This window comes from Rhinatrema bivittatum, chromosome 7 (assembly GCF_901001135.1).
Source record: "Rhinatrema bivittatum chromosome 7, aRhiBiv1.1, whole genome shotgun sequence".
Classification (NCBI taxonomy): domain Eukaryota; kingdom Metazoa; phylum Chordata; class Amphibia; order Gymnophiona; family Rhinatrematidae; genus Rhinatrema; species Rhinatrema bivittatum.
In genome coordinates, this window is record NC_042621.1 from 124,356,858 (window position 1) to 124,384,064 (window position 27,207).

The 27,207-nt window shown below is 41.3% G+C and overlaps 1 protein-coding gene across 1 annotated transcript in view; it reads right to left on the reverse strand.

Moving 5' to 3' along the window:
- The window catches only part of COL13A1 (collagen type XIII alpha 1 chain), a 578,485-nt gene that overhangs the window by 306,062 nt on the left and 245,216 nt on the right, over window positions 1–27,207 (reverse strand). Inside the window, exon 9 of the mRNA XM_029610690.1 lies at window positions 1,754–1,789. Coding sequence (XP_029466550.1) covers window positions 1,754–1,789 — 36 coding nt within the window. The remainder of the gene's footprint in view (window positions 1–1,753; window positions 1,790–27,207) is intronic.

The following is a 27,207-nucleotide window of genomic DNA, read 5'->3' on the forward strand; positions in this document are numbered from 1 at the left end:
ATAGAATTTGCTCTGATTGACTGAGTTCTGAAAATTGAAGGCAGACTGAATGACAGCTGGCACACAAGGTGGTGACTCAGGAAGGACTTCAATGACATTACAAGGAATCCTGCCTGCCCCCAAGGAGCAAGGCACCAGGTGGTGGCAGCAGCAGTAGAAAAAGAATAAGAAACCCGTGGACCCTGCCTGCGTAAAGATTACTTGTGTATGTTATTTGTGAATGAGAGTTTGCCAGGGATGCGTGGGTGGGTTGGTTGTGAATGGGAGCTTGCCTGGGATGGATGAGTGAATGGGGGCCTGCCTGATGTGAGAGGGTGTGTGTGTGTGTGTGTGTGTGTGTGTGTGTGTGTGTGTGTAAGCGAATGGGAGCTTGTCTGGAGGAATGGATGCATGTGTGTGTGTGAGAGAGAGAATGAATGGGAGCCTGCCTGGGGGATGGATGTGTGTATGTGTGTGTGTGTGTGTGTGAGTGAATGGGAACCTGCCTGGAGGGGATGGGTATGTATGGGAATGGGAGCCTGCCTTTGGGGGGGGGGGGGGATAGCAGTGTATGAATATGAATGGGAGCCTGTCTGGGAAGGTTTGGATGTGTATGTGTGCCAATGGATATCTGCCTTTGGGGGATGGATGTGTGTGTGAATGGGAGTCTGCCTGGGAGGGGGGGAGGTGATGTGAAAAATGTTTATGCCACCCCCACCAATCCACCAGAAGCTTAAGATGAATGAAAATCAAACGTTTTCAGCTATGTGAAGTGGGGGATTTTTCCCTTCTTGTTTTAATTGTTGGGTGTTTGGTGTGTCTGCTATTTTGAAATATTTTATTGTTGTTTGGAAATTTTTAAAACTTTTTATGTGAGTTATTAATTATTGGATGTTATTTTGTTTGTCATCTGCTTTGCAATATTCTTTTTATTAGTATGTTTTATTATGATTGATTTATAATTCCTGATTTTGTTTGATTTATGAAGACTGGGAATGATTCTGTTCTTCCTTTGCTTCACTGCATACAGAATCTGGCTTGTTGCAGTTTCCAGTTCAGTTTCTATCTACACATTTCTATTTATACTTTATGGGCTCCTTATTCTGTATTTGGTGAGGGTCTGTCTGTGTTCTTCATGTGCAAGCGAGGTGAAGTATTCTGCTAGCATGTGGTTTCTATGTAGGAATTTAGAGGAGACCTACTAAGAAGTGTTTTAGGGCCTGGTGTAATATTTGCATTTTCATAGATAGGGTTGCTCCTGTTTGAGTGCTTGCATTTAGCACTGTTGTGGTATGGGAATTTTACTATATTGCTGTCATTCAGTTTACTCAAGGCTGTCCAAGGGCCAAATCTACACCCAACAAGTGTTACAATAGGCCTCATACTATATGGGTTCCAAGTGTCTTTTCTTGCAAGGTTTTCTGGGTAGCACCAGAGCAGTGCATGGTTTTCTGTACAACAAACTAGTGCCAGCTACAGGGCCCAGCCGACACCAATTATATATGCTGGTAGGTGGAGCAGGAGCACCTGGGGATCATTTCTGTGCAATTTAGAAATTTTGGACCTGTGGATGGGGTAAAATAGGTTCACGAGAGTGTGTCAATTTTGACAGTTTGGATTACCGGAGGGAGAAGGGGTTTTTTTTCGATGGAGAAAGGGACCTAGGACAGAGCATGAGACTGACAGTTTCTATAGTATGTAGAACTTGGGGTAGGGGGGTCAGCACAGCAATTTTTTGCACAACATACAAGTCATATATACATTAGGCACTCACCGGAAATCCAGGAAACCCTCTAGTTCCAGGCTGACCCTGAAAACAATAGCAAAGAGGAAAAGGAATTAGCAGCAGTTACATTCTATTTAAACTCTGATTAAACCATGTAACTTAAATCTCCCCCTTCCACGCACTTTTCCGAGTAGTAGCATTCTTAAGTTTAACAACTGTTCTGTATTGTCACATCTAGCCCATTAATTTTAATTATTTCTCTTCTCCATTTACCGGACCAGATTGGTGACATATGTCATTTTCTCCACACGCTCCTTATTTTTTATTGTCCCAGAAGTGGTGGATAACTACCTGAAGTACTTTCATCTTCTCTGCCTCAGAATAACTGTGCCATTAAAAAAAGATGAGAAAACATCAGGTAGCCAGGATTCTCCCTGCAGCTGCTACACCTTGTAGGATCAGAGAGTCCTGCAGATGATCCGTATTGGATTCACTTATCTAACAGCTCCCCAAATCAAAGGCAATTATATAAACTAAGGTTCAGATCAATTTGTTCAGCAGCATTTTGTGGCAAAGAAGCTCTTGTTCCTTTATAGAAATTTCCCACTTTTTCTGCCAGGCAATAAAGGAGGTTTAATAAAGGTCTTGAAAGTTGTGTTACACTAAGCACTTTTCTTAGCATCTGAGGTGCTAGTTGGCTCAAGGGGATTGCTACTGTCTTACGGAGCCTTTCTCTTCTAGGTCACAAGTTCACATCTGGTTCAGGTCAGTAAGCACTTTAAAAGGTGGTCCATGTGACATAAGTTTGGGATCTCAGTTCAGTTCCAAGAACCACAGCAGAAGTGTTCACATTGCAGCTGTTGCCAGGTTCCTAGAAATCCATGAATTGTACTGCATACCTTACCACTGATTTGTGACAAAGAAAGAGGGAGCATCATATGTTCTCAAGCACATAAGAAGTACCATGCTGGGCTCAATGCATCCTTGGAGTGAGAATGCATTGAGCCCAGCATCCTCACTCAGACAGTAGGAAATCTAGGCCACTTGGAAGTATTCAGCAGATCCTAATGGGGAGATCAATTCCCTATTGCTTGCTTCCAGAAATAAGAAGTGATAATTCCCCCCCTCCCAGTTTGCCTAGCTATCAAACCAGATTGTCTCTGATCAGGGATATGCCCTGCTTTTGGGCAATTAAAGAAAAATCTCTTTGCTTGATGAAAGTGGCAAGGAAAAATATTTACAACTGAATAGCCAGACATTGGGAAGAGAGGAGTTCAAAACCAGACAATAGCTCATTGGATGGTCATGTAAATAACTTGTAAATACTTTGCCTTCTGGACAGACTTTCTGCTACTCACCAATTCCTAGTAGAGAGATCTGTTTGAAAACTAACATGGCAAATGATGACAGAAAAAGACCAAAATGGCCTATTCAGTCTTGCATATCGAGATTATTCTACTTTGGGAAGATGCTGTATTAATTCCCATAAGCAACCCAAAATCAACATCCCCTCCCAATGTCCTTTACCTGACCTTTCAATCCTCTTCCCCCCATTACCTTCCACATCTGTTCCAAGTATACCCAAAATCATAAGATCGTAAGAACATAAGAAATGCCATACTGGGTCAAACCAAGGGTCCATCAAGCCCAGTATCCGGTTTTCAACAGTGGCCAAACCAAGTCACATGTACCTGGCAATTACCGAAACATTAGATAGATCACAAGCTACTATTGCTTATTAATTACAGTAATAGCAGTTTATGGATTTAACATCTAGGAACTTATCCAAACCTTTTTCAAACCCAGTAACATTAACTGCTGAAACAACATCCCCTGGCAATGAATTCCAGAGTTTAACTATGAGCTGAGTGAAAAAGAATTTTCTTCGATTTGTTTTAAATTAGCTACTTGCTAACTTCATGGAGTGCCCCCTGGTCCTTCTAATATCTGAGAGAGTAAATAACCGATTTACATTAACTTGTTCAAGTTCTTTCATGATTTTGTAGATTTCTATCATATCCCCCCTCAGTCGTTTCGTGTCCAAACTGAACAGCCCTAACTTCTTTAGTCTTTTCTAATATGGGAGCCGTTCCATACCCCATAGCATTTTGGTCGACCTTCTCTGCACTTTCTCCAGTGTAGGTATATCCTTTTTGAGATGTGGTGACCAGACTTGCACACAGTATTCAAGGTGTGGTCTCACCATGGAGTGATACAGAGGCATTAGAACATCCTCCGTTTTATTTTCCATTCCCTTCCTAATAATTCCTAACATCCTATTTGCTTTTTTGATCGCCACAGCACATTGGACTGACAATTCCATTGTATTATCCACTATGACGCCTAGATCTCTTTCCTTGGTGGTAACTCCTAAGATAGAGCCTAACATTGTATAACTACAGCAAGGGTTATTTTTCCCTATATGATTCACTTTGCATGTGTCCACATTAAATTTCATCTGCATTTGGAAGCCCAATCTTCCAGTCTCACAAGGTCCTCCTGCAATTCATCACAATCCACTTGAGATTTAACTACTCTGCATAATTTTGTGTCATCCGCAAATTTTATTACCTCGCTCGTCGGACCCCTTTCCAGATCATTTATAAATATATTAAAAAGCACTGGTCCAAGTACAGATCCCTGAAGCACTCCACTGTTTACCTTTTTCCACTGTGAAAACTGACCATTTAATCCTACTCTCTGTTTCCTGTCTTTTAACCATCTTGCAATCCACAAAAGGACATTGGCTCCTATTCTAGGACTTTTTAGTTTGCTTAGAAGCCTCTCATGCGGGGCTTTGTCGAATGCCTTCTGGAAATCCAAATATACCACATCTACCAGTTCACCTTTGTCAACATGTTTATTCACCCCTTCAAAAAATGTAGGAGATTTGTGAAGCAAGACTTCCCTTGAGTAAATCCATATTGGCTGTGTTCCATCAAACCATGTCTATCTAAATGTTTTGTGATTTTATTCTTTATAACAGTTTCCACGATTTTTCCCGGCACTGAAGTCAGGCTCACTGGTCTATAGTTTCCCAGATCACCCCTGGATCCTTTTTTTAAATATAGGGGTTACATTGGCCATCTTCCAATCTTCAGGTACATCAGATGATTTTAATGATAGGTTACAAATTAATTGAAATTGGTCTGAAATTTCATTTTTTAGTTCTTTGGGGTGTATACCATCCGGTCCAGGTGATTTAGTACTCTTCAGTTTGTCAATCAGGCCTACCATCTTCCAGGTTCACTGTGAATTGGTTCAGTTGGTCTGAATCATCATCCATAAAAACCTTCTCCAGAATGGGTACCTCTCCAACATCCTCTTTAGTAAACACTGAAGCAAAGAAATTGTTTAATCTTTCCATGATGGTCTTATCTTCTCTAAGTGCCCCTTTAACCCCTTGATCATCCATTGATCCAACCAAGTCCCTTACAGGATTTCTGCTTCGGATATATTTTAAAATGTTTTTATTGTGAGTTTTTGCCTCTATGGCCAACTTCTTTTCAAATTTTCTCTTAGTATGTCTATTCAAAGTCTTACATTTAATTTGCCAATGCTTATGCTTTATCCTATTTTCTTCTGAAGGATCCTTCTTCCAAATTTTGAATGAAGATCTTTTGGCTAAAATAACCTATTTCACCTCACCTTTTAACCATGCCAGTAATCGTTTTGCCTTCCTTTCACCTTTCTTAATGCACTAACCAAACAACACTCCCTTAACAATCTATATGACTGCTCATATATATCAAGATACTATCGTACTTCAAAATATTAACTGCTAGAAAAAAAATGTACGTGGAAGGTGGAAGTTTCATATATAGCCATCTACTGTATCACACATGGTTACTGCAGCATTAATTTAATCATTAACTGCCACCAACCCACCATGAGCTAATAATGTCCCAATTAATTTTTTTTTTATATTGCATTTAAAAGTAATCCATTCTTTAATATTACTATATTGACTTTACATCAACCCATCACACTTTGGGCCTGATTTACTACTATAGCTTTTTTTCCTATTTTGTGTCTATGGGAAAAATGCTTAGTACATGAGGCCCTTAGCTTGAGAAGATACCGCCTAACAATACAACATCCAACAGACGAATGATCTCAAAATCCCAAGCAGAATCTTTGAACATGGTGACAACAAAATCTATAACAGTCATGGCCTCTATTACTTCAGCTAGTAAACCATTTTAAGCCTTGCCATCCTCAATGTTTCTTCTTATGAGACCAACATTTAAGGCAACACCCAGAAACCCCATGTACATCATTACCAAATTTTGTAATAAACCCCACAGCTACCAATGTTAGTAAGGCTTTTATAAAAAATCTGGTCTCCCTAGGAGTCATGTGATGTGGTGAGCCTGGGCAGATGTGGGAGATCAGGCGCCAGGCACCATCCCCCCTATATTGCCTAATATCAAAGGCATCCGCAACTCCGTTTTCTATTTCTGGATTTGTGCATAGATTGCATGTCCATAGACCAGTACATGCAAAAATTGCCGGGTATTATGCCCCTGAAGGGGGGAAGAAAGGACAAAGAAAAAGTAAAGGCAATCCCAGACAAGATGGCTGCAACTTATTGGCATAAATTACAGAACTTAAAAGTGCTTTCTCTGAATTTCACCCAAGGATGGAGATTGTGGAAGGATGAATTTCTAGTTTGGAGAAGGACTCTTTAGAGATCACAAACAAAATCAAGGCTTTGGAAAAGGCTCTTGGAGCTCAAGTGGAGAAAATCGATGATCTAGGAAATAGATCTCAAGCTGAAACATATGGATTGTGGGCTTACCATAGATCAGAGCAGATAAAAATCTGGAGTCCTTCTTAGAATTGTGGCTGCCTAAGGCCTTAGATCTCACAGAACTGATAGGGGTATTGCATGTAGAAAGAGCTCACCGGTTGGGGAACAAATGAGATGGAGAAAACAGACCCTGAATAGTCACTGCTAAAGTCTTAAGTTGGCTACACAAGCAACAACTAATGCAAGCCTACAGAAAAAAAAAAATCTTCTTTTTAAGGAAATTCATATTTGATTGTTTCAGGATTTCTCCTTTCAAGACACGCAACGCCGTAAACAGTTTACATCAATTTGCACCACATTCAATCAAAAACAAATGTGTTTTCAACTCCAATACCTGGTAAAACTCAAAATCTGGCATGCCAGAAAAGCGCACATGTTTGAAGAGGCGGCAGCTGCAAAAATATTTCTATATGACTTACTGGGAGTTGAAATCTTCATTGCTACATTAATCTTTAATTTTTGGTTTAAAAGCTTAAAGATGGCCACCGCGTCCTTTTTTCATGTTCTGGTTCTTCATTGTTAATAAAGTTCTCCGACGTGTCAACTGGCCACGTGTTGAATTCTGCATATACTTAGCTATACGCCCCACCTCATTAATATAACATCTTAGCACTGGCATGAGGCTCCACGTCGGGTCACTGCACGCTGGATAAAACAAGGTTGATGACTGTAGCTAGGTGCTGGCTTAAAGTATAGTAACTATTGGGACCGGAGGGGGGTCACATCGGAGGCGGCTCTCCTCCATGAAAAGTATTGAACTACCTATCTCGATGCTGTGGATACTAGCTCCCAATTTTGCGGATGGTCTTGCAGCCACTGGGAGTTTAGTGTGGACTGAAGAAACGTAGGGGGCAGGACCCGGAAGCACACCTGCACGAGCAAGAACTGGATTCTGTTGACCGAGCTAAGTTCACAATGTTTAGGACTCATGAGTGGAATTGGCATTAGTTTTATATTATACCACCAGATTTCTCCTAAGATGCACACAGAGACGAATCGGAGGAGTTCTCCCTGATCAGTACAGCGAAGAGCTTCCAGTTACAAGATAAAGCAAAGTGTTAGTATTTGGGGGGTACCTTCGACGTCCCAGTTGTGTCCTGGGGACCTTTGGCTCATCAAGTAGTGTTTCTGGGATCAGATATCAGGATCTAAGGGACACTGGTTTTCTTTTTTCCATTTTCCTAATGTTTCTTATATTTGAGATTTTTCTCAATGTTCTCAAGTTTTTATTCAGGGTTTTGGTCTTTTAAGTCTGGGGATACCCGTTGGCTACATTGGGTATGAATATGAATGTGAAAGTACTTGGTTGCATTTTTCAAATACTTTTTTCATCTCTTTTCCTCATTTCTCTAATAATCCTCTGTCTTTCTGATTTCTCTTATTCTATCTAAGAAAGCATTCCCTAGGGGGGATGTTGCCTGTGCACATTTTAAATGTGCTCCCTGCTCTTTATGAAGGAGGTTTTGATTGTGGAACTTGATGGGAAGGAGGTGGGGATGGGGAAGAGGAGTAAAGGGATTGGGGTAGAGAGGAGTTTACTTATTCACTTGGGTTTTCAGCATCTGAATAACAGTGAGACTCCTTGTATCAGTATCTTGATTAACTTATCCCCTTTTAGCAGGCATAGAGTTTCTCTTAGACATATTGTGGGTCTAGGCTGGGAGGCCCACAAGACACTAATGCTAGTGGTCTTACATAGGTTTGAGGGACTTCTACCTCATGGGTGAGAGTACATTTGTCCTCTTTAAATGTTAATGGTCTGGGCAGCCCTATCAAACATACTAAAATCCTACAGGCACTTCAGCGGTCCAAAGTAGGTATAGCCTGCCTTCAGGAGACACACCTAACATAGTAGGTGGGAGCTGTTACTACGTTCGGCCTTAGGGAAAAAAGCTGGGGTAGCTATATTGTTTCATAAAGACTTGCCCTTCCAGCTGAAAAAGGAACTCCAAGATTCTGAAGGTAGATATTGTATCCTGATAGGGAGATTGCAAAGTAAAGACATCACATTATATGAGCCAAATGTTTATAATCACATGTTTTTTTCGCAAGTTGGTCAGTCTTCTCACAGTTCACAGGAAGGGCTGGTTGGTAGTTGCAGGGGATTTTAATTATGTCCATGACCCAGGGATTGACAGGTCTCCTAGGTCAATACAGAACCGGAGCATAGATCAACCATCATAACAGATCTTTGTGGTAATTATTTCTTGTTGGTCTGGTTTACTTTTATACCCTAAACAACAATATGCTACAAAGGGAGCTACACTAAACCTCACAGCTCCATAGATTTATAAAGAAAGAATAAGATAAAGCAATGGGGCTGGATGGAAGATAAGCAACGATATCGGGAAAAGCTAAGAGATGCTGGGAACATAGAAATGCAAAAATTCAAATGGAAGAAAAATAGCAAATATGGTAAAAGGGGGGGACAAGATTTTTTTTTATATATATTAGTGATAGAAGGAAGTACAAAGGAGGCATTGTGAGACTCAGAAATGAAGGGGAAGAATATATAGAAGCTGATAAGGAAAAAGCAAAATTGCTTAACAAATATTTCTGTTCAGTGTTCACTGTAGAAGGGTCTAGAGCAGGACCACATAAAACAAACACAAATCAGATTAGCTGTAAGGTAAACCTTAATCGATTTTCAGAAGTGCGTGTTCATGAGGAACTAACTAAACTTCAAGTAGATAAAGTGATGGGGCCAATGGGATAGATCTAAGGTTATTGAGGGAACTTAGAGAAGTTCTGACAACTCTGCTGGCTGACCTTTTCAATGCTTCTTTAGAGGAGGAAGTAGTTCTGAAGGACTGGAGAAGGGTGGATGTGGTTCCAACTCATAAAAGTGGAATGGGAGACTGGGTACTACAGACCTTTAACCTGACCTTTGTGGTGAGAAAATTAATATTCATATTTAATATTTAAGAAGTGTTGATCTTTTATTATTAACAAATGTTGTACTCTTTTATTGCTGTTTTTATGGCATTTATAATTGCTGTTTTTCTTATGGCATTTATAATTGAGTAGTATTTCCTTTTGTTGAATGTTTTTTTTTTAATGCTTTTAACAGAGCATTTATAATTAATCTGTACATCTATGTGATATTTAATTTTGAACGTCGGTATAGAAAACCAATAAATAAATAAATAAACAAATAAATAAATAAATAGAATAATGGAATTGCTGCTAAAATCCCAAAACAGGCTCAACAACCACTGCACCTAGAAGGCAGAGAGTAGTGGTGGTTGGTGACTTATTTCTGAGGGGCATGGAGACATCCATTTGCCAACTAGACATGATGTCTGCCAGGGTTCAAAATCCAAGACATTATGGAGAGATTTCTGAAAATTATCAAGCCTACTATCCAATGTTGCTCATCCATGTTGGTACCAATAATACTGCTAGATTCCACATAGATCATATCAAAAGTTACTTCATGGCTCTGGGAGAGAAGGTAAAGGAGATATGTACACAAGTGGTATTCTTGTCAGTTCTCCCAGTCAAAAATAAAAACCTATGCAGGGATGCTCGCATTCTGAAGATAAATGATTGACTACATAGATGATGCTGATGAGAGTGTTTTGGCTTCTTGTACTATGGGATGATGTTTTAAGGACTGCTGAGCAAATTGGGGTCCATCTGTCAAAGAAGGAGTGAAGCATCTTCCAGAACAGACTGGCAAATCTATTGAGAAAGGCTTTAAACTAGGATTGTCAGAGGTGGATGAACAAAGTCCTCAGGTAAATAAAACATTAAACACTCGTATAGAAAAAGGAAAAAAGGGTAATATCTGGAAAGCTATGTACAGTAATGCTCTTAGTATGGAAAATAAAGTTCCAGATCTACAGGCAGTCATAGAAAATGTTAACAAGGATACAGAGGCTGCAAAGAGATGTGGTATTGGAAAACCATGATTGGGATATTGTTGCGCTTCCCGGCTGCGTTCGCTCCATGGCCGGGCCTGCTTACCTGGCACAACCCTCTACCAGCACGGCCTCGAGTTCCTGCTCTGCCCGACCCCGACCAGGTCCTCCACGGGCGTCCCCGGCTCCCTCATAGCCTTCGGCATCGCAGCTCTCCTTGCGCCCAGGGCTCGGCGTCTTCCTCGGCATTGGCCCCACCTCCCTAGCACGCGCGCACGAAGCTCAGTCTAATTTAAAGACCCATGCGCGGGACGACCTCAGGCAGCGCCCGAGTCTGACGTCACTCATGCAAGGTATATATACAAATTTGATAACCTCACTCGTCGTATTCCTTTCCAGATCATTTATATATATATTGAAAAGCACCGGTCCAAGTACAGATCCCTGAGGCACTCCACTGTTTACCCTTTTCCACTGAGAAAATTGACCATTTAATCCTACTCTCTGTTTCCTGTCTTTTAACCAGCTTGTAATCCACGAAAGGACATCGCCTCCTATCCCATGACTTTTTAGTTTTCGTAGAAGCCTCTCATAAGGGACTTTGTCAAACGCCTTCTGAAAATCCAAATACACTACATCTACCGGTTCACCTTTATCCACATGTTCATTAACCCCTTCAAAAAAAAAAAAAGCAGATTTGTTAGGCAAGACTTCCCTTGGGTAAATCCATGTTGACTATGTTCCATTAAATCATGTCTTTCTATATGCTTTACAATTTTGTTCTTGAGAATAGTTTCCACTATTTTTCCCAGCACTGAAGTCAGGCTCACTGGTCTATATTTACCTGGATCACCCCTGGAGCCTTTTTTAAATATTGGGGTTACATTGGCCACCCTCCAGTCTTCAGGTACAATGGATGAGTTTAATGATAGGTTACAAATTTTAACTAATAGATCAGAAATTTCATTTTTGAGTTCCTTCAGAACCCTAGGATGCATACCATCCGGTCCAGGCGATTTGCTACTCTTTAGTTTATCAATCTGGCCTACTACATCTTCCAGGTTCACAGTGATTTCGTTCAGTTCATCTGACTCATCACTCCTGAAAACCATCTCCGGAACTGGTATCTCCCCAACATCCTCATTAGTAAACACGGAGGCAAAGAATTAATTTAGTCTTTCTGCAATGGCCTTATCTTCCCTAAGAGCCCCTTTAACCCCTCTCTCATCTAATGGTCCAACCGACTCCCTCACAGGTTTCTTGCTTTGGATATATTTTAAAAAGTTTTTATTATGAGTTTTTGCCTCTATGGCCAATTTCATTTCAAATTCTCTCTTCGCCTGTCTTATCAATGTTTTACAATTAGCTTGACAATGCTTATGTTTTATCCTATTTTCTTCAGATGGATCCTTCTTCCAATTTTTGAAGGATGTTTTTTTGGCTAAAATAGCCTCTTTCACCTCACCTTTTAACCATGACGGTAATCGTTTTGCCTTCCTTCCACCTTTCTTAATGCGCGGAATACATATGGACTGCGCCTCTAGGATTGTATTTTTAAACAATGTCCATGCCTGTTGAACACTTTTAACCTTTGCAGCTGCACCTTTCAGTTTTTTTCTAACTTAATAACAGCTGAGAGAATAGGATGGGTTTACCTATGGCCAACGGGAGCCTGGATGGGCATAGCCCAGCCCGTAGTACTTAGAAAGGTAACACCACCACAACTTCCCCAATTCCTTAAGGATTAAATAGCTCTCTCCACTGAACTCCCATCCACCACCTCCAGGGATGACAGTTTAAAACCCACAACATCCTTACAATAAATCCTTTTGAATATTACCCCCAAAGTAGATAAGGTGATGGGGCCGGATGGGATGCATCCAAGGGAATTAAAGGACCTTAGAGATGTCCTGGCAGCTCCACGGGCTGTAATTTCCAATGCTTCTTTTGAGTCTGCAATACTTCCTGAGGACTGAAAGAAGGCGGAGGTGGTTCCTCTTCACAAAAGTGGAAGTAAAAAGGAGGCTGGGAACTACAGGGCCTGTTAGTCTGACCTCCGTGGTGAGAAAATTTATAGAATTACTGCTAAAACAGAGGATAGTGAAGTTTTCGGAATCCAATGAATTACAAGATTCAAGGCAGCAAGGTTTTACCAGAAATAGGTTTTGAAGATGAACCTGATCAATTTCTTTGACTGGGCGACCAGAGAGTTGGATCAAAGGAGAGCGCTAGACGTAGTGTACTTGGATTTCAGCAAGGCCTTTGACATGGTTCTGCACAGAAGACTTATAAATAAATTGTGCACCCTTGGTATGGGCCCTATAGTGACTGACTGGGTTAGAAACTGGTTGAGTGGGAGCTGACAAAGAATAAAGGTAAATGGAGTTTTCTCTGAGGAGAGGGGCATTACTAGTGGTGTGCCACAGGGATTGATCCTTGGACAGGTTATTTTCAACATTTTTGTAAGCGGCATTGCGGAAGGACTTTTGGGAAACATTGGCCTTTTTATGGATAACACCAAAATCTGCAACAGGGTAGATATCTAGGAAGGTGTGAAAAACATGAGGAGGGATCTAGCGAAGCTCAAGGAATGGTCTTGAGACTGGCAGCTATGATTTAATGCTAAAAAATGCAGAGTCATGAATTTGGGCTGCACAAACCCAAGGAAGAGTTACAGTACAACAGGTGAAATTCTCCTAAGCATGAAAGAAGAGCAGCATTTGGGAAGGGGTGATTGTTTCTGATGATCTCAGGGTGGCCAAACAAGTGGATACGGCAATGGCAAGAGCCACAGAGATGCTTGGGTTCATAGGGAAAGAAACAGACAGCAGAAAGAAGGAGGCGATCTAGCCCCTGTGTAAGCCCTTAGTAAGATTTTATTTGAAATTCTGTTTACAATTCAGGAGACTGTACCTTCAAAGGGAAAATAAACCAGTGTCTCCCTGATACAGGAGTGTAGGCTCTGCAGAGGGGTTCAGAAGGCACTTTGGTGTATGGCATCCAGAAACAAGCAATCCATTTGTGGTGAGAATAATCTCATTTGTAAGTTATTTTCTCTTTTTGAGAATATATAGTGCTATGTGAGTAGCTCGATGAATATTTGAAATAGGAGAAGCTGCCTCTGATCTGGGGTTTTTACCATGTGAAATTAGAACATTTTAACTAGACAGGACAGGAAACATCTAAATACATGTAGCTGTCAAGCAGCAGAATTTACCCTATGAACAGTCTCTCTGCTGTTGCTTTCTGTGGGAATGCCATGTGTAAATCATTAAGTTCTAACCCCGTTCTGACCCCTCCCTTGGACAAGAAGTGCGTTAATAGAATCAGACATAAACGCCGGAAATGCTCCAATATGCCTTCTGGCACCTTTTATTGTAAACTTTAAACTTCCCTGCAAGCCCCTGTCACAGTTTGACTGAAAAAAAAAATAAGAAAAAGACAAATGGAAAGGTCAATGTTGAAACATTTCACATATTTTTTTGACCCACCAGTTTCTTCCAGCTCTTCTGGGCTTTCGGCTCAGTTGGAACTGACACTTCCCAGTGCAGTGATTCCAAACGTTTTCAGACCTGATCACATGTGCCGTGGAAGTCACCATTGTCTGATGCTCAGATCCAGGCCAGCAGCTCACAGCAACAAGAGACCCCAGCAGTAGTGCTTAAACATGTAGGAGCTCCTTTCTGAAAACATGTGCAATCGTGCATGCCTTTTCCTCCCACCTACGGCATGAGCCCAGCAGTGTGGTAATTAATGGGCAGCATGCAGGGCATGGATAGCTGGGATCCACTTTGTGCAGAGCACACACTTCACATAGCACCTCCAGCCTCTGTCATATCCCCAAGCTGAGTGAGAGGGGGAGAGTGTGCATTGAGCACTGGATGTGACTCACTCCGAGCGTTGGGAGCAGCTGCAGTGGAGGAGCTCTGGCAGCCACATGTGGCAGCCAAAGTCATTAACTGAGCCAGCTGCCTGCACCACATCGACTTCTTCTTTCTCCTACACTTGTAAATAGAGGGAGCTTACCATGGTGAAGAGCTCATGGTTGTCTCTGCCCTCTTTCTCCCCTTGTTCTAAAGTCTAAAAGACAGACTAGTGTGACTTTCAGTGCTTCCATAACTCTTCTTTTGGCCATATGAGAGCTCTCCATGTCTGCACTGACTGCTTTGCAGAGGTTGATGTGCCGCACAAAATTTTGTTATTGTAGGTGTGTCTTGTGTTTGAAAAGGTTGGGAAATACTGTACTACAGTTATAGCAGAACAGTGGTGTAGCCATGGGTGGGCCTGGGTGGGCCATGGCCCACCCACTTTGTGCTCTGGCCCACCCAATCAGCGTTGATCGGCGCCGAGAAGAAGAGGCCCGACATAGGGCCATCGAGGAGTTCATCCTGTGTGGCCTGAGAAGGAGGCCTGTCACAGCAAGGAGGCCCAAGAGAGAGGGAGAGCCCTGATAGAGTGTGTGGGAGTGAGAAGCCTATGTGTTTGCGTGACAGAGAGCATAGGAGTGAGAAGCATGTGTGTATGCATGAGAGAGAGCATGGGAGTGAGAAGCCTGTATGTGTGTGGGTATACAAGAGAGACAGCATGGGAATGAGAAGCCTGTGTGTGTGTGTGTGGGGGGGGTGTAGGGGTGTGTGTGTGTGTATGCATGAGAGAGAACATGGAGTGAGAAGCCTGTGTGTTTGTGTAAGAAAATGCATGGGAGTGAGAAGCCTGTGTGCATGTGTATGTGAGAGAGAGCAAGGTTGGGAGTGAGAAGCCTGGGTGTGTATGTGAGAGAGAGCATGGGAATGTAGAGCCTGTGCGTCCTATGTGTGTGTGTGTGTGTGTGTGTGTGTGTGAGAGAGAGAGAGAGAGAGCATGTGGTATTGAGTCTGTATGTGTTTCTGAGAGAGAGAGCATTTGTAGTGGAGAGCCTGTGTGTGTGTGTGTGAGACAGAGAGAGTACGAAGGCATGAGATCCTGTGGATGTGAGAGAGAACGAGAATGTGGGAGTGGGAGCCTGCATGTGAGAGCCCGTGTGTGTGTGGGGGAACCTACATTTGAGAGAGAGTATATGAGAGTGAGATCCTGCATATGAGAGTGGAAGCCTGGATAAGAGACTGTGTGGGAATGGGAGCCTGTATCAAGGAGAAAGGAAAGAAAACAGGAGAAGAGGGAAGAAACAGAAAAATAAAAAAGATCTTAAAAAAAAGAATTAGGAAAAAAGACAAGGGGAAAAAGAAACTTGACTAGCTGATTAGAAAAATAAGATCAGATGACAAAGGTAAAAAAAATTATTTTGACTTTCAGCAATTGACATATGCTATTCTTTGGGAATGTGCATTTCTTATATATTTGTATGTTATTTTTTCTTCAGTATTTCACTGTTCACAGAGTCTGGTTTCTTGTCTTGTCTGCGTGCTTCTGTTTCTAATTTATAGTTTCTTATTCTGTCTGTGTTGCGCATGTGTGACAGAGGTGCAGTATTTCGGCTAGCGTGAAGTTTGTAGGGATCTGTAGCAGTCCAGCTTGTTTGCCCACCAGGTCGTGTATTAGTGTTCTAGGGCCTGGTGTAATGCTTGCCTTTGCTGCCTTTTCATAGATAAGGTTGCTGTTGTTTGAGTATTGAGAGTTACTGCTGTTATGGTATGACAAGGTTCTAAATAATTTTCTATTATATTTTTGTAGGGGTTTGTATTACTTCACATAGTGCTTGGCAGTGGAGGGAGCTTGTTTTGCTGTTACTGAGGTGACACCAGAATCTGAATATATATTTGTTTTGCATGTTGGGTTATAGTATGAACAATCCCAGTTCTGCTCTGCACCCATTGCAAATCTTACATTCTTATGATTCTTACTGTTTTATTGTAGTTATGATATATTCTGCATTTTTGGAAAGAGGATTCATAAAAGAATACAATGATATTTGTTTTATTACGTGATTGGATCTGATGTTTCTGTGAAGTGTTCTTTGTTTACTTGTTATATGATATTGTTGTGTATTTATAAACTGCAATACATATAAAATAAATTAATACAGATCAGTAAGCTATTTTTAATGTTGGTAAATGCTTGAAAGAAAATATTTTAAAGCATCACTCATGATGCATGATGGCTGTTGCAGACTACAAAAAAATCCATTGTCAGGTGCATTCTAAGGTATTATTTATTGATAAGAGTACAACTAGTAGGGCTCAAACCTATATGCCTATTGCCTACCCATGTTAACGTTGGGCCGCCCCAAATATTCGGTTCTGGCTACGCCACAGCAGCAGAAGCTAGGATGCTTCCTCCACCCCCTTCCCAGATAGCTTAGCCACTGCAGCAACCTTTCTCAGCCAAGGGCCTCAGGGCCCTGTTCCCTCTGGAGCCTGGTAGGTCTGCATCCTGAATCTGGCCAGTGTGACAGCTGGAACTCTCTTCACCTGGAAGCTGCACCTTCACCACCTCTGCAGCATCTCCAATCCATCCCTGGTTGATGCCACACAAAAAAAATCAGGACTGGGATTGAAACCAGATCTCCCGCAGGCCGTGTTCAGATCCCCCACTGAATCATCAGACCAGTTGAAAATATTCCCTATTAAAAATGATTTCTCTTGTGGTCCTTCTTTATACATTAGTATGAAACTGGAATGGTTACCATATCAAAGGGGATTCCATCATCAGCATTGTCAAACTGTCTAGAAACAGCACACAGGGAGGGAGAGATATGACACAAAATTGCAGCTTTGAATAAAGGAATAGTTTGAAATGATTTCATAAGTTTACATGTTCTTTTTCCAATTTTTTTTGGTCCATGTAAAAAGATAAATAATGAAGGTGGTCTTTCCAAACACTTCCATCATATAATGCTGGCTTCACGTTAAGCAGGTCACAGCCATGTTCTTATTATGCTCCTGCAGTAAAATCAGTCCTAGAGCAGTCCTTCTCAAACTGGTGGTGGTGGGTGGGGGGAGTGAGGGATTAATCTTGGAGTAGCACAAATTGTTTGCTTTGACATAACTTGCAATACTTTGACCTGCAGTTTTTATTTTGTTTTGTTTCATTTAATAAAAACGGAAGTTAATTTTAGCATTTTTTTTGCAGGAAATTGTGTGGAAAAATGAGGGATGTCAGGAAAGGAAAACAGGGACCCAAGTTTTGAGAAACACTGCCCTGGAGGAGGGGAGGCAGAAGTGGGATGTTACAGAGATCCATAATGCCTGAAGTTATTTTTAGCATTCTATGAATCTGATTTAGTAAGGGACACCCCCCCCCCCCAATATTATCTGTATGGGAGAGAAGCTTAGGGGTAGATTTTCAAAGGGGTACACGCGTAAGATACGCGCGTACTCCCCCGAAAACCTACCCCAAACCCCCCCTGCGCACGCCGAGCCTATTTTGCATAGGCTCGGCGCAGCACAATAAAACCTAATTTTGGAAAATGTAACAAAAATTGGGATGTTACTTTAAAAGAACAAGTGTGCTGAGCCCTAGACTGCAAATATTCATTTTTAGCAGTGGTATGGAATCTTACAGTATACCCTTCATTTTTCAGGTACAAGGATGCAAAGTCTTTTGGGGAAACCTACTAATTTTCCAAAGAGTATAAACAGAGAGGTATAATCCTAATGAGAAGCCTCCACTTTGCATTGGGATCAGAATACAAGGACAGATACATCTTCATGTGATGCATCCACTTACAGCACTGGCACCAGAGGTGCAAGATATTCATATGAAACTCCACCTCACTGAAAACAAAACTTTGGTGGAGATTTCTCCATTTAACAGTAACAAAAGTGTGATCTCTTCAGAAAGAATCTTCCTTCTTTAGATACAGAAGCCAGGTCCAGTACTAGCGGGTGTGCAAATTGTGCAATAGCATGGTATGGACACACCCTGGGGGAGGTGGTGGTAGTGGAAGATAGGAAAAGGCCCAGCACGGATAACCAGTAGAGCTCATCCTTCTGGCAGACAAATAAAGGAAGGTGAGAGTAAGGCCCCTCGTGGACATGCTGACAGAGATCATCTGCAGGTTGCCAAAGAAAGGAAGATAAGAGCAAGGTGTTGCTGGGGTCACTGACAGAGCCCATACCACCAATGGGCGAAGAAAGGAAGGTGAGATCAAGGTCCTGGCAGGCCCACTGGTGGAGCCCAACCCACTGGTGGCCAAAGAAAAGAGAGCAAGGTCAGGTGTGAGTGCGAAAGTGTGTGTGTGTGTGAGTGAGTCAGTATGTCTGAGTGAGAGAGGGAGCATGTGTGTCAGAGAGAGCATATGTGAGTGAGAGAGGGAGCACATGTGTGTTTTTATGAGAGATCAGCGTCTGTGAGTGAGGAAGGCAGCATGTGTGTGAGTGTTGATGTGAGAGAGAGAGAGAAAGTCAGCATGTATATGAATGGGAAAGTGTGTGTGTGAGAGAAGGAACATGTGTGAGTGAGAGTATGTGTATGAGTGAGAAAAAGCATGTGTGAATGAGATAGAGAAGTGTGTGTGTGTGTGAGAGAGAATATGTGTGAACATGCATGTATGAAAAAAGGAGTTTGTGTAGGGGAAAGAGAGAAAGAGTGTGTGAGTGAGTGTGTATATGAGAGAGAAAGGAGAAAGATTGTGTACTTCCCATCCCCCATCCCCCTGCACATCATACACTTCTCCGTGACAATCATAGAGTGAATGGAAATAATTGGATGTTCTACTTGTCATCTGTTTTGAAATATTTATTCTTTTTTATCAGAATGGTTTTACTAAAATGAATATGTTTTATATTTCTTGATTTTGATGTTTTATGAGGAATGGTAATGTTTCTGTTTTTCCATTATTACACTACATACAAGATCTGGCTTGTTGCAGTTTCCAGTTTAGTTTTGGTGCACATTTTTCTATTTATACTTTATGGTCTCTTTATTCTGTATTTGGTGAGGATCTGACTTTGTTCTACATGTGTGATCCAGGTGAGGTATTCCCTAGTATATAATTTCTGTGTAGGAATCTATAGCAACCTAGCTTGTTTTGTTTCCCTAATAAGAGGAATATTGGTCTTTTATGGCATGATGTAATATTTGCAATATTGCCTTTTCTTAGGTAGGGTTGTTACCGTTTGAGTGCTGGCAGTTAGTGCTATTATGGGAAATTTACTAAATTGTAATTGTAATTCGGTTTACTCACGGCTTTCTGAGCACCAAGCCAACACCGAAGATGCTTTACGATCAGCCTAATACCATATGGGTTCCGAGTGTCTTTTTTTTACTTTTTTGCAGTTTTTTTTTATTGGCACCACAGCAGTGCATATAAATATAACATACATGTTGTTGAATGTAAAGGAAGAAATGCTGGGGGAAAATAAAGACACTTTTGGCTTTGAGTGTTTGGTCAGGTTGTTTTCACGTGATCTGGCAAGTATCTGGTTAAAGTTACTAGCATCAAAGAACCTTTCCAAATTATCTTTTATATTTCAATATTTAAATATTCCCTGTGCAATGTCTTTCATTTTTTTTATTTACAGTCACTGTATACTGTTTTTGTCTGAAGTTTACTTTAGACTGCTATATTTTTCAGCTCTTCACTTTTAAAGGGGGAACCATGACTGATGCCACCAAAGGGAGAATCAGTTGTTAATGGTCTAAAATAGATCTGATTTCCCTTATTAAAGCAGGGTTATATATTCATGCAGGCAGGGGTAGGGGGAGAGAAGAGCAGGGAGGGCAGACAAGGGGGGTCAAAATCAGAGCCAGATTTGGCATTCCTCCCCCAAAATGGATCATAATCCCTTAGCACTACTGCAATAAATAATAATAATAATAATAATAATAATAGGGAACTCTTTCATCATAGTGCATGGACATTGGAGAAGTGGAAAAGCTCATCTTGAGAAAGTTAGTGCAGGCATTAAATAGACGTATGCAGTGGTCCTTACTGTTGCATTGAGGGAGACCCTCGAAAGCACTATGTTCACAGCATTGCCAGAGGACAGTTCTGGTGGGATTTGATAAAGAGACCAAGTTTCTTCTACCAGAGATACTTTAGTTAGCAGAAAGCAATCCCAAGCAGTGCCTGCAATCACTATAGGTAACTTAAGCTCTAAGCTTTATCTTTGCTACCAGAACTAGATTTGTGAAGCCATAAAAGGCATCCTTGAAAAAGTGCAATACTTAAAAATCCGATTAAAAAAAAAGCACCATTTTTCTCCTTTGTAAAAAGAAATCTTTTTGTATTTTACATGTTAATGTTTTCACCATTCATTGAACTCTTAAGTAGAAGGGCAGGTGGCTCCAGGAAGAGGTTAAGCTGCTTCTCATAAGCAAAGCTTCTTCCAGGACTTATGACAGCTAAGTGGAAAATCAGATGTTTTGCTCCATCCAGCTGCCGGAGTCTTTTTTGACCTCCTCAGCCTGCAAGGTGTGAAATGTAAGGTCAGTATCTTCATCAAAACCAACTGCCTTCATCAGATAATCTGAAAAAGAAGTAATCTTAGGAGATGGGCAAGATTTGGATCTCTCACACAACATGCCAATTAACTAATTATTTGAAAAAAAAAACAAACAACCCACAATCAGGATTAACGTCTCCATTGAGAACCTCTGGGGATTGAAAACTTTGGGGTGAAGGTGGGGGTAAGGGTTCTATTATACATGACCTTCTGTCAGGGGGGGCTCTATTGCCCCAGGCAGAAAAAAGAGCAAACTATGCAATTTTATCTCATCCACAGGCAAGAGGAGAACTCAATTATTCACAAAGGAAAGGGGCCTGAAAGAAGTGAAACTAGCCCTTTAATCTCCAAACTCCTCTGAGCTGTTTTATGGGAAGCACAAATCATTGGCTCTCACCGTGCAAAAAACTGGCCCTAGACGGAGCAGCTGTAATACGTGAAGGGCTTTGTATAGCCATGAAAGATGGGAATTCATATTTCTTAATAGAACTGGCCTGATAATGCTTCACGCTACATCTAATTTTTACATCAGCCCGACAACCTGCTGAAATATTTACTAGCTCCACAGTACTAATAGACAGTGAAGTTCATTGCAGGGAAATACAAAACCTATATAACGTAGCCTATCTATAAAGATTAATGCCACATTTTCTGACAAGCAAAAAAAAAAAAGAACCTACAATGGCAATAACAGCACTGAAAATTCACACAGAAGACTGTCGAATTGCCTTGCAGATTCAAAAATAAATACAGCCAGAACAAACGGTCATATTTTTCTCCTCCAGGTTCAATAAGATAATGTGGATTTTAGGAGATAATGAACATGAGCATGCCAATGAAGTGTGGTGATATTTTATGTCAGACGTCTTCACATTACGGCGATCTCCGTGAAAGTCTTCAGGTCGTTTGAGACATGATCGGGTCAGGACCCAGTGCTAGCATTTTTTGCTGCCCTGTGCAAACAATTACTGTGCTGCTCCCCCCCACCTCGCGCCCACATCATTCAGTCTCTGTCCCACGCCCATCAAAAAAAGCCCAGCTCCCTCCAGCAATCTATATTTTTTTTAAACTGACACCCCCCCCCCCCAAACAGAACCCATGGCCAAGGGAAGGGAATTAGGTATCCTAAGCAAACCTTACAGCTTTGTGCGCACACACACACACACACACTTCAATTATGCATTTATAACAGATTTTATATGAAAAAAGAACATTCAAAAGTACAGTCTTCTGAGGCAAAATATCACTTGCAACATGCATATCATATTTACATGCACTGCTGTGGTGCCAACCAGAAACTCCTGCAAAAAAAAAAAAGACACTTGGAACTCCTATGGAATTACATTTTTTGTAATGTGTGCTGGGTGTGGACTTGGCCCTCAGAAAGCCATGAATAAACGGAATTACCATTACAATATAGTAAACCTCCCATACCAAAACAGCACTAACTGCCAGCTATCAAACAGTAACAATCTTATCTATGAAACGGTAACACTGCACAAATTATACCAGGCCCTAGAACACCATTTCACTTCCTATTAGGAAATCAACAAATCAGGCTGCTATAGATCACTATAGATAAATTATATGGTAGCAGAATACCTCACCTCTGTCACACACGGAGAACACAGACAGACAGACCCTGACCAAATACAGAATAAAGAGACCAGAAAGTATAAATAGAAACATGCTAAGAAAAATTGAACTGGAACCCACAACAAGCCAGCCTCTATAAGCAGAACAACAATGGAAAAACAGAAACATTACCATTCTTCATAAAACAGTAATAAAAACAAGAAATCATCAATCATAATAGTAAAATCACAGTCAAAAGAATAAATATTTCAAGCCAGTTAACAAATAGATTATCCAAAATTTCCCAACCAATAAAATATTTCAAAACATCTGATGAATAAAAAAATCCAATAATTAAAATATGTTCTAATATTTCCCCAAAACAAAATATTTCAAAACAGTAGAAACATCAAATTATATCCAATAATTAAAACTAATACGGATTAAAAAGTCTCCTGCTCTCCATACCTCAGATCTTTTGATTTCCAGTCACATTGAGAGTGTTGTGAATTGGGGAGGTAGGGCCACCCAAACTTTATCTTCACACACACACACACACACACACACACACACACATTCATTTTCTCTCACACTCCATCTCTTATATACATGCCTAAGCTCTCACACACACTTGCTCTCTTTCCCTCACAGACACATTATGTGTGTGTGTGTGAGCATGCCTGTGAGAACCTATATATGATACATAGGCTCTCAGAGGCACACACACACACAGACACACACAAGCACACAGGTTCTCATACAGTCACACACACATATACACATGAACCAAGCTCTGACACAGACATATACTCAAGTTCTCATACAGACATAATACATACATATGCACTCAAGCTCTCACATACACATGCACACAAGCTCTGACACACACAAAGTCTCACATAGACACAGACACATACACATAAGCTCTGACACACACAAAGCTCTCACATCGACACAGACAAATAACCATGAACACAAGCTCTGACACAGACACACACTCGCTCTCACATAGACACATGCATACAGGTTCTCACACACATACACACACACACACACAGACACAAACACACATATACGCGTGGCTTCCTTTCTCCAGGCAATGGTGGGATGAGCTCCATCACGACCCCTCCAGTCTCCTTCTCCCTTCAGGCCATGGTGGGCTACTCTTTCTTCAGCCCCACCGCCAGCCTTTCTGCAAAGGGGGGGGGGGGGGAAACGGGACACGGGCGGGAGCTGGAAAGCTGTGCGCACGCATGCAGCTAAAAGCAGAAACTGCTGTGACCTTTTTCATTCTTGGTCGCCGGCGGGTTGAGCTCAGCCAGCGGCCCCACATCCTCTCCTGCTGCCGCCACCCTCCCAGGTATGCTGCCCCGTATAAATGCACCGATGACTCCTCCATGGGGAAAGGAGAGTACTGCATTTAAAGATAACTGAACTTCCACTTCTAGACCGGTAAGAGGATCACCTCTCCTCATCATGCTGCCAGACTGTACTCCCTAGTGCTTGCTGGTTGGGATTGTTCTGTCATTGAAACCAGAAGGCTCTAGCCTAGGAGGTAGTCTGGATAATACGCTTTCTATGGAACAACATATTACCAATACACTGAAGGGTTTACATTTGTAAATGTGATCAGTTAGAAGGATGAAACTGTACTTGTTGAAATCAGTATTATCAGCACTGGTCCAGGCATTAATAATTCCTCGCTTGGACTACTGTAATATTTTTTTTTTTCTTGTGTGTGTGTCTTTGTTTTAGGCTCCTGAATAGGCTGCAGTTAATACAAAAAGCAGTTGCCCAAATAATGGCTGGCGTGCAATTGAGCGACCATATTTCTTCTGTTCTGAAACACTGACACTGGTTCCTGGTCACCTAGAGAGTCCATTTCAAAGTATCATTGCTAGCTTTTGAGTCATTTCATCACCAGGCATCCAATGACCTTTCCCGGTGTCTGTCTTGCTACCCTCCCATATGCTCTCTCTGGTCCTCTGGGGAATGTTACAGTATCTTGCAAAGTATGAAAGGCTCAGGAAATGCTGAGTGGGAGTGATGTCGATTAGATGGGGGGAGAGTTGGGAGGCAGTGGAAGATATGCTCTTTTTTTTTTTTTCCTTTTTACAATGTTGATGTTTTAAAATTATGATGTTAGTTGCTTGGGGCACTATGTTGTAACTGTGGGAAATAAATTATTATGGCTACAGATATATGGAAAAGGCTTATGTGGCACCCTGGCAGATGTGGAATAATTTAGCCCGGCTACTTCTATTGTGGAATCCATAGATGATACGATCCAGGACTTTTACAGTGCGGGTGTTAGGTGATGGCGTTGGTCAGTAAGGGGGGGGTGGGAGGGGGTCAACGTAATAAGCCAGCACTAAAAATTGTGTGCTAAGGGGGGGGGGGAGGAGGCCATATTCAGTGGCATTTCACCAGATAATTTGTGAGTTATCCAGCTAAATGCTGACTTTTGAATATTTCTACCACTTAGCCAGGTAAGTTTTGGCTGAATAATTTATTATCTGGCTAAAATTTAGCTGGATAACATGGGGCGTTCTGAGGCAGACTTATCTTAGCTGGATAACTTATCAGGCTAATTCTGGTCATGGCACCGAGCAGTCCTAAAGTTAGCTGGATAAACCTATCCGGCTAATTTTAAGGTAGTCAGTTATATTCAATAGCATGGATGCACTGCTGAATATCTCGCCAAAATTAGCCGGATAAGTTTATCCAGCAAACTTTGCAAGCTGGCCAGTGGCTGAATATCGCCCCCCTAAGGGCCTGATTTTAAAAAGCATTTGCTCGAGTAAAACTGGGTTTTACACATGTATATGCACTTTACTTGAGTAAGTGGGCTTTTGAAAATTGCTACAATATCTGCCATTGAATCATCCATAGGATTTACTCGCATCAGTGCACTTTACTCAAATAACTGAAAATTGCTACAATAGTAGTTGTGATGAAACTCCCCGAAAATTAGCTCACTTATTTTACTACCATTTTAATGCAAACCCTCCCTTATGGAAAGTAATTTTAGTAACCAAAAGCATGCATTACATTTCCTTCTACCAGGTGAATTTTCTAAGAAGTTACGCATATAAATGTAGCATACTATTATAGTAATTTTCAAAAGGCATTTACTCTTGTTAAGTGTACCTAACATCGGAAAAACTATTTGACAATTCAATGGCATAAATTGTAGCAATTTTCAAAAGCCCACATATATGGTTAAAGTGCATTTATACATGTAAAGCCCAGTTTTAGGAGTGTAAATGCTTTAGAAAATCAGGCCCTAAGTGCATTGTCAAGTATGCAGGTAATACGTATATTTTTGTTGACTGGGATCAATGGAAATTATTTCTGCAAGGGGAACCTCCATTGGAATCATCTGTGCCTGCTTCAGTAGGTTTGGGTGATTAAGATCTTTTTCACGGGAGGGTCAGGGAGTGCTATGATTTTTGTGAAGTCTTATTGCTTCTTTTTTTCTTATTTCCTATTCTTTCCTCTCTCTATTATTGCGGGCTTGGTAAGATGGCCCTAAGTTTATTGTTCATGTATTATATATTTGTAAAAATTTCTTGGTGGATTGATCTGTATTTTTTTTGTAATTGTTCATAATTTGTTCTTTCCTTATTTTTTGTTAAACTCAATAAAGATAAAATTGAGAAAAAAAAATATGCGCTAAAACAGGCGTAATAAAGTATGGCAGGCCCAGAGCATTTTATTGCATCTGCCGCCGAGAGCTTTGCTGCTGTTGGTGAGAGAAGCAGGCCTGTGAGCATGAGTCTATGATTTCTGGTTTTATTTATTTATTTACTAATTTTTTACTATACCGATATTCAAGACAAGTCTTATCGTACCGGTTTACATCAAACAAGGAAAAAAACCATCTAAACATGCGGAGCAAAAAGTTACATATAACAGGGGTGAGGAACTCGGAACAGATCGGAAATGTAAATAACATAGGGCTAGTATGAAAGTGAGAATAACTTAAGTTGAAATAAATTTAGCGTTAAAAAAGATTAACATCAAGTAACATATCGGGAATACGTGATGCGAAATTGGGATCAAATCTTGAGGATCTCAATAGATGATTTAATTGGTCCTGAAGAAAGCAGAGTTTAAATATGCTGACTGAAGTAACTGTGAGAAGCAGTTAACATACCAGTCTACCAATGAATAAATCCAGTAAAAGACCAAGCCTATTTACTGCCTCTCTCATACAGTAACAGGAAATGTCTGTCACTTGTGCTAAAACCCAGGAGTGTGATCGGAGACTCTGAGGTGTATCTCCACATTCAAGCCTGCAACTGAAGAATTGTTAGGTTGCCTTGCCAGAGAACCCATGAGGAAAAGCTGCTCCAGGGAAGACATTCTTCAGTCCTCGTGAAGTTGGCCAAAGCCTTGACAGAGGTAAATTGTTGTGGCTTGCAGCCGCAGCAACTCCCAAAGGGACCCCCCTACCGGCTCTGCTGGTTCTCTTCGCCGTGGCTCGGCAAGGCACGCTCCTTGCTGTGTCAGGCCTCCCACAGCCTGCCGCATGGCCGCCGATGCCATCCTGTTCTCCCCAACGGGGCATCCCCTAGGTGCTCACGCGGGAAAGCTCCGCCCCTTAAAGGGGTAGTGGCGCGAAAGCCAAGCACGGCCCCGGAGAATGATGTCATCAAGGTATTTAAACCCCACAGCTGCTATTTATTTATTTATTTTATTTATTTGTCGAGTTTTATATACCGTCATTTGGTTTCGCCATCATAACGGTTTACAAGATTTGAGTGGTACAGTAGATATTATATATGTATTACAGAGATCATAATCTGCATCAGGGCAGCATGAAAAGGTACATTCTGGTAAAAGTACATACGGGTCGATACA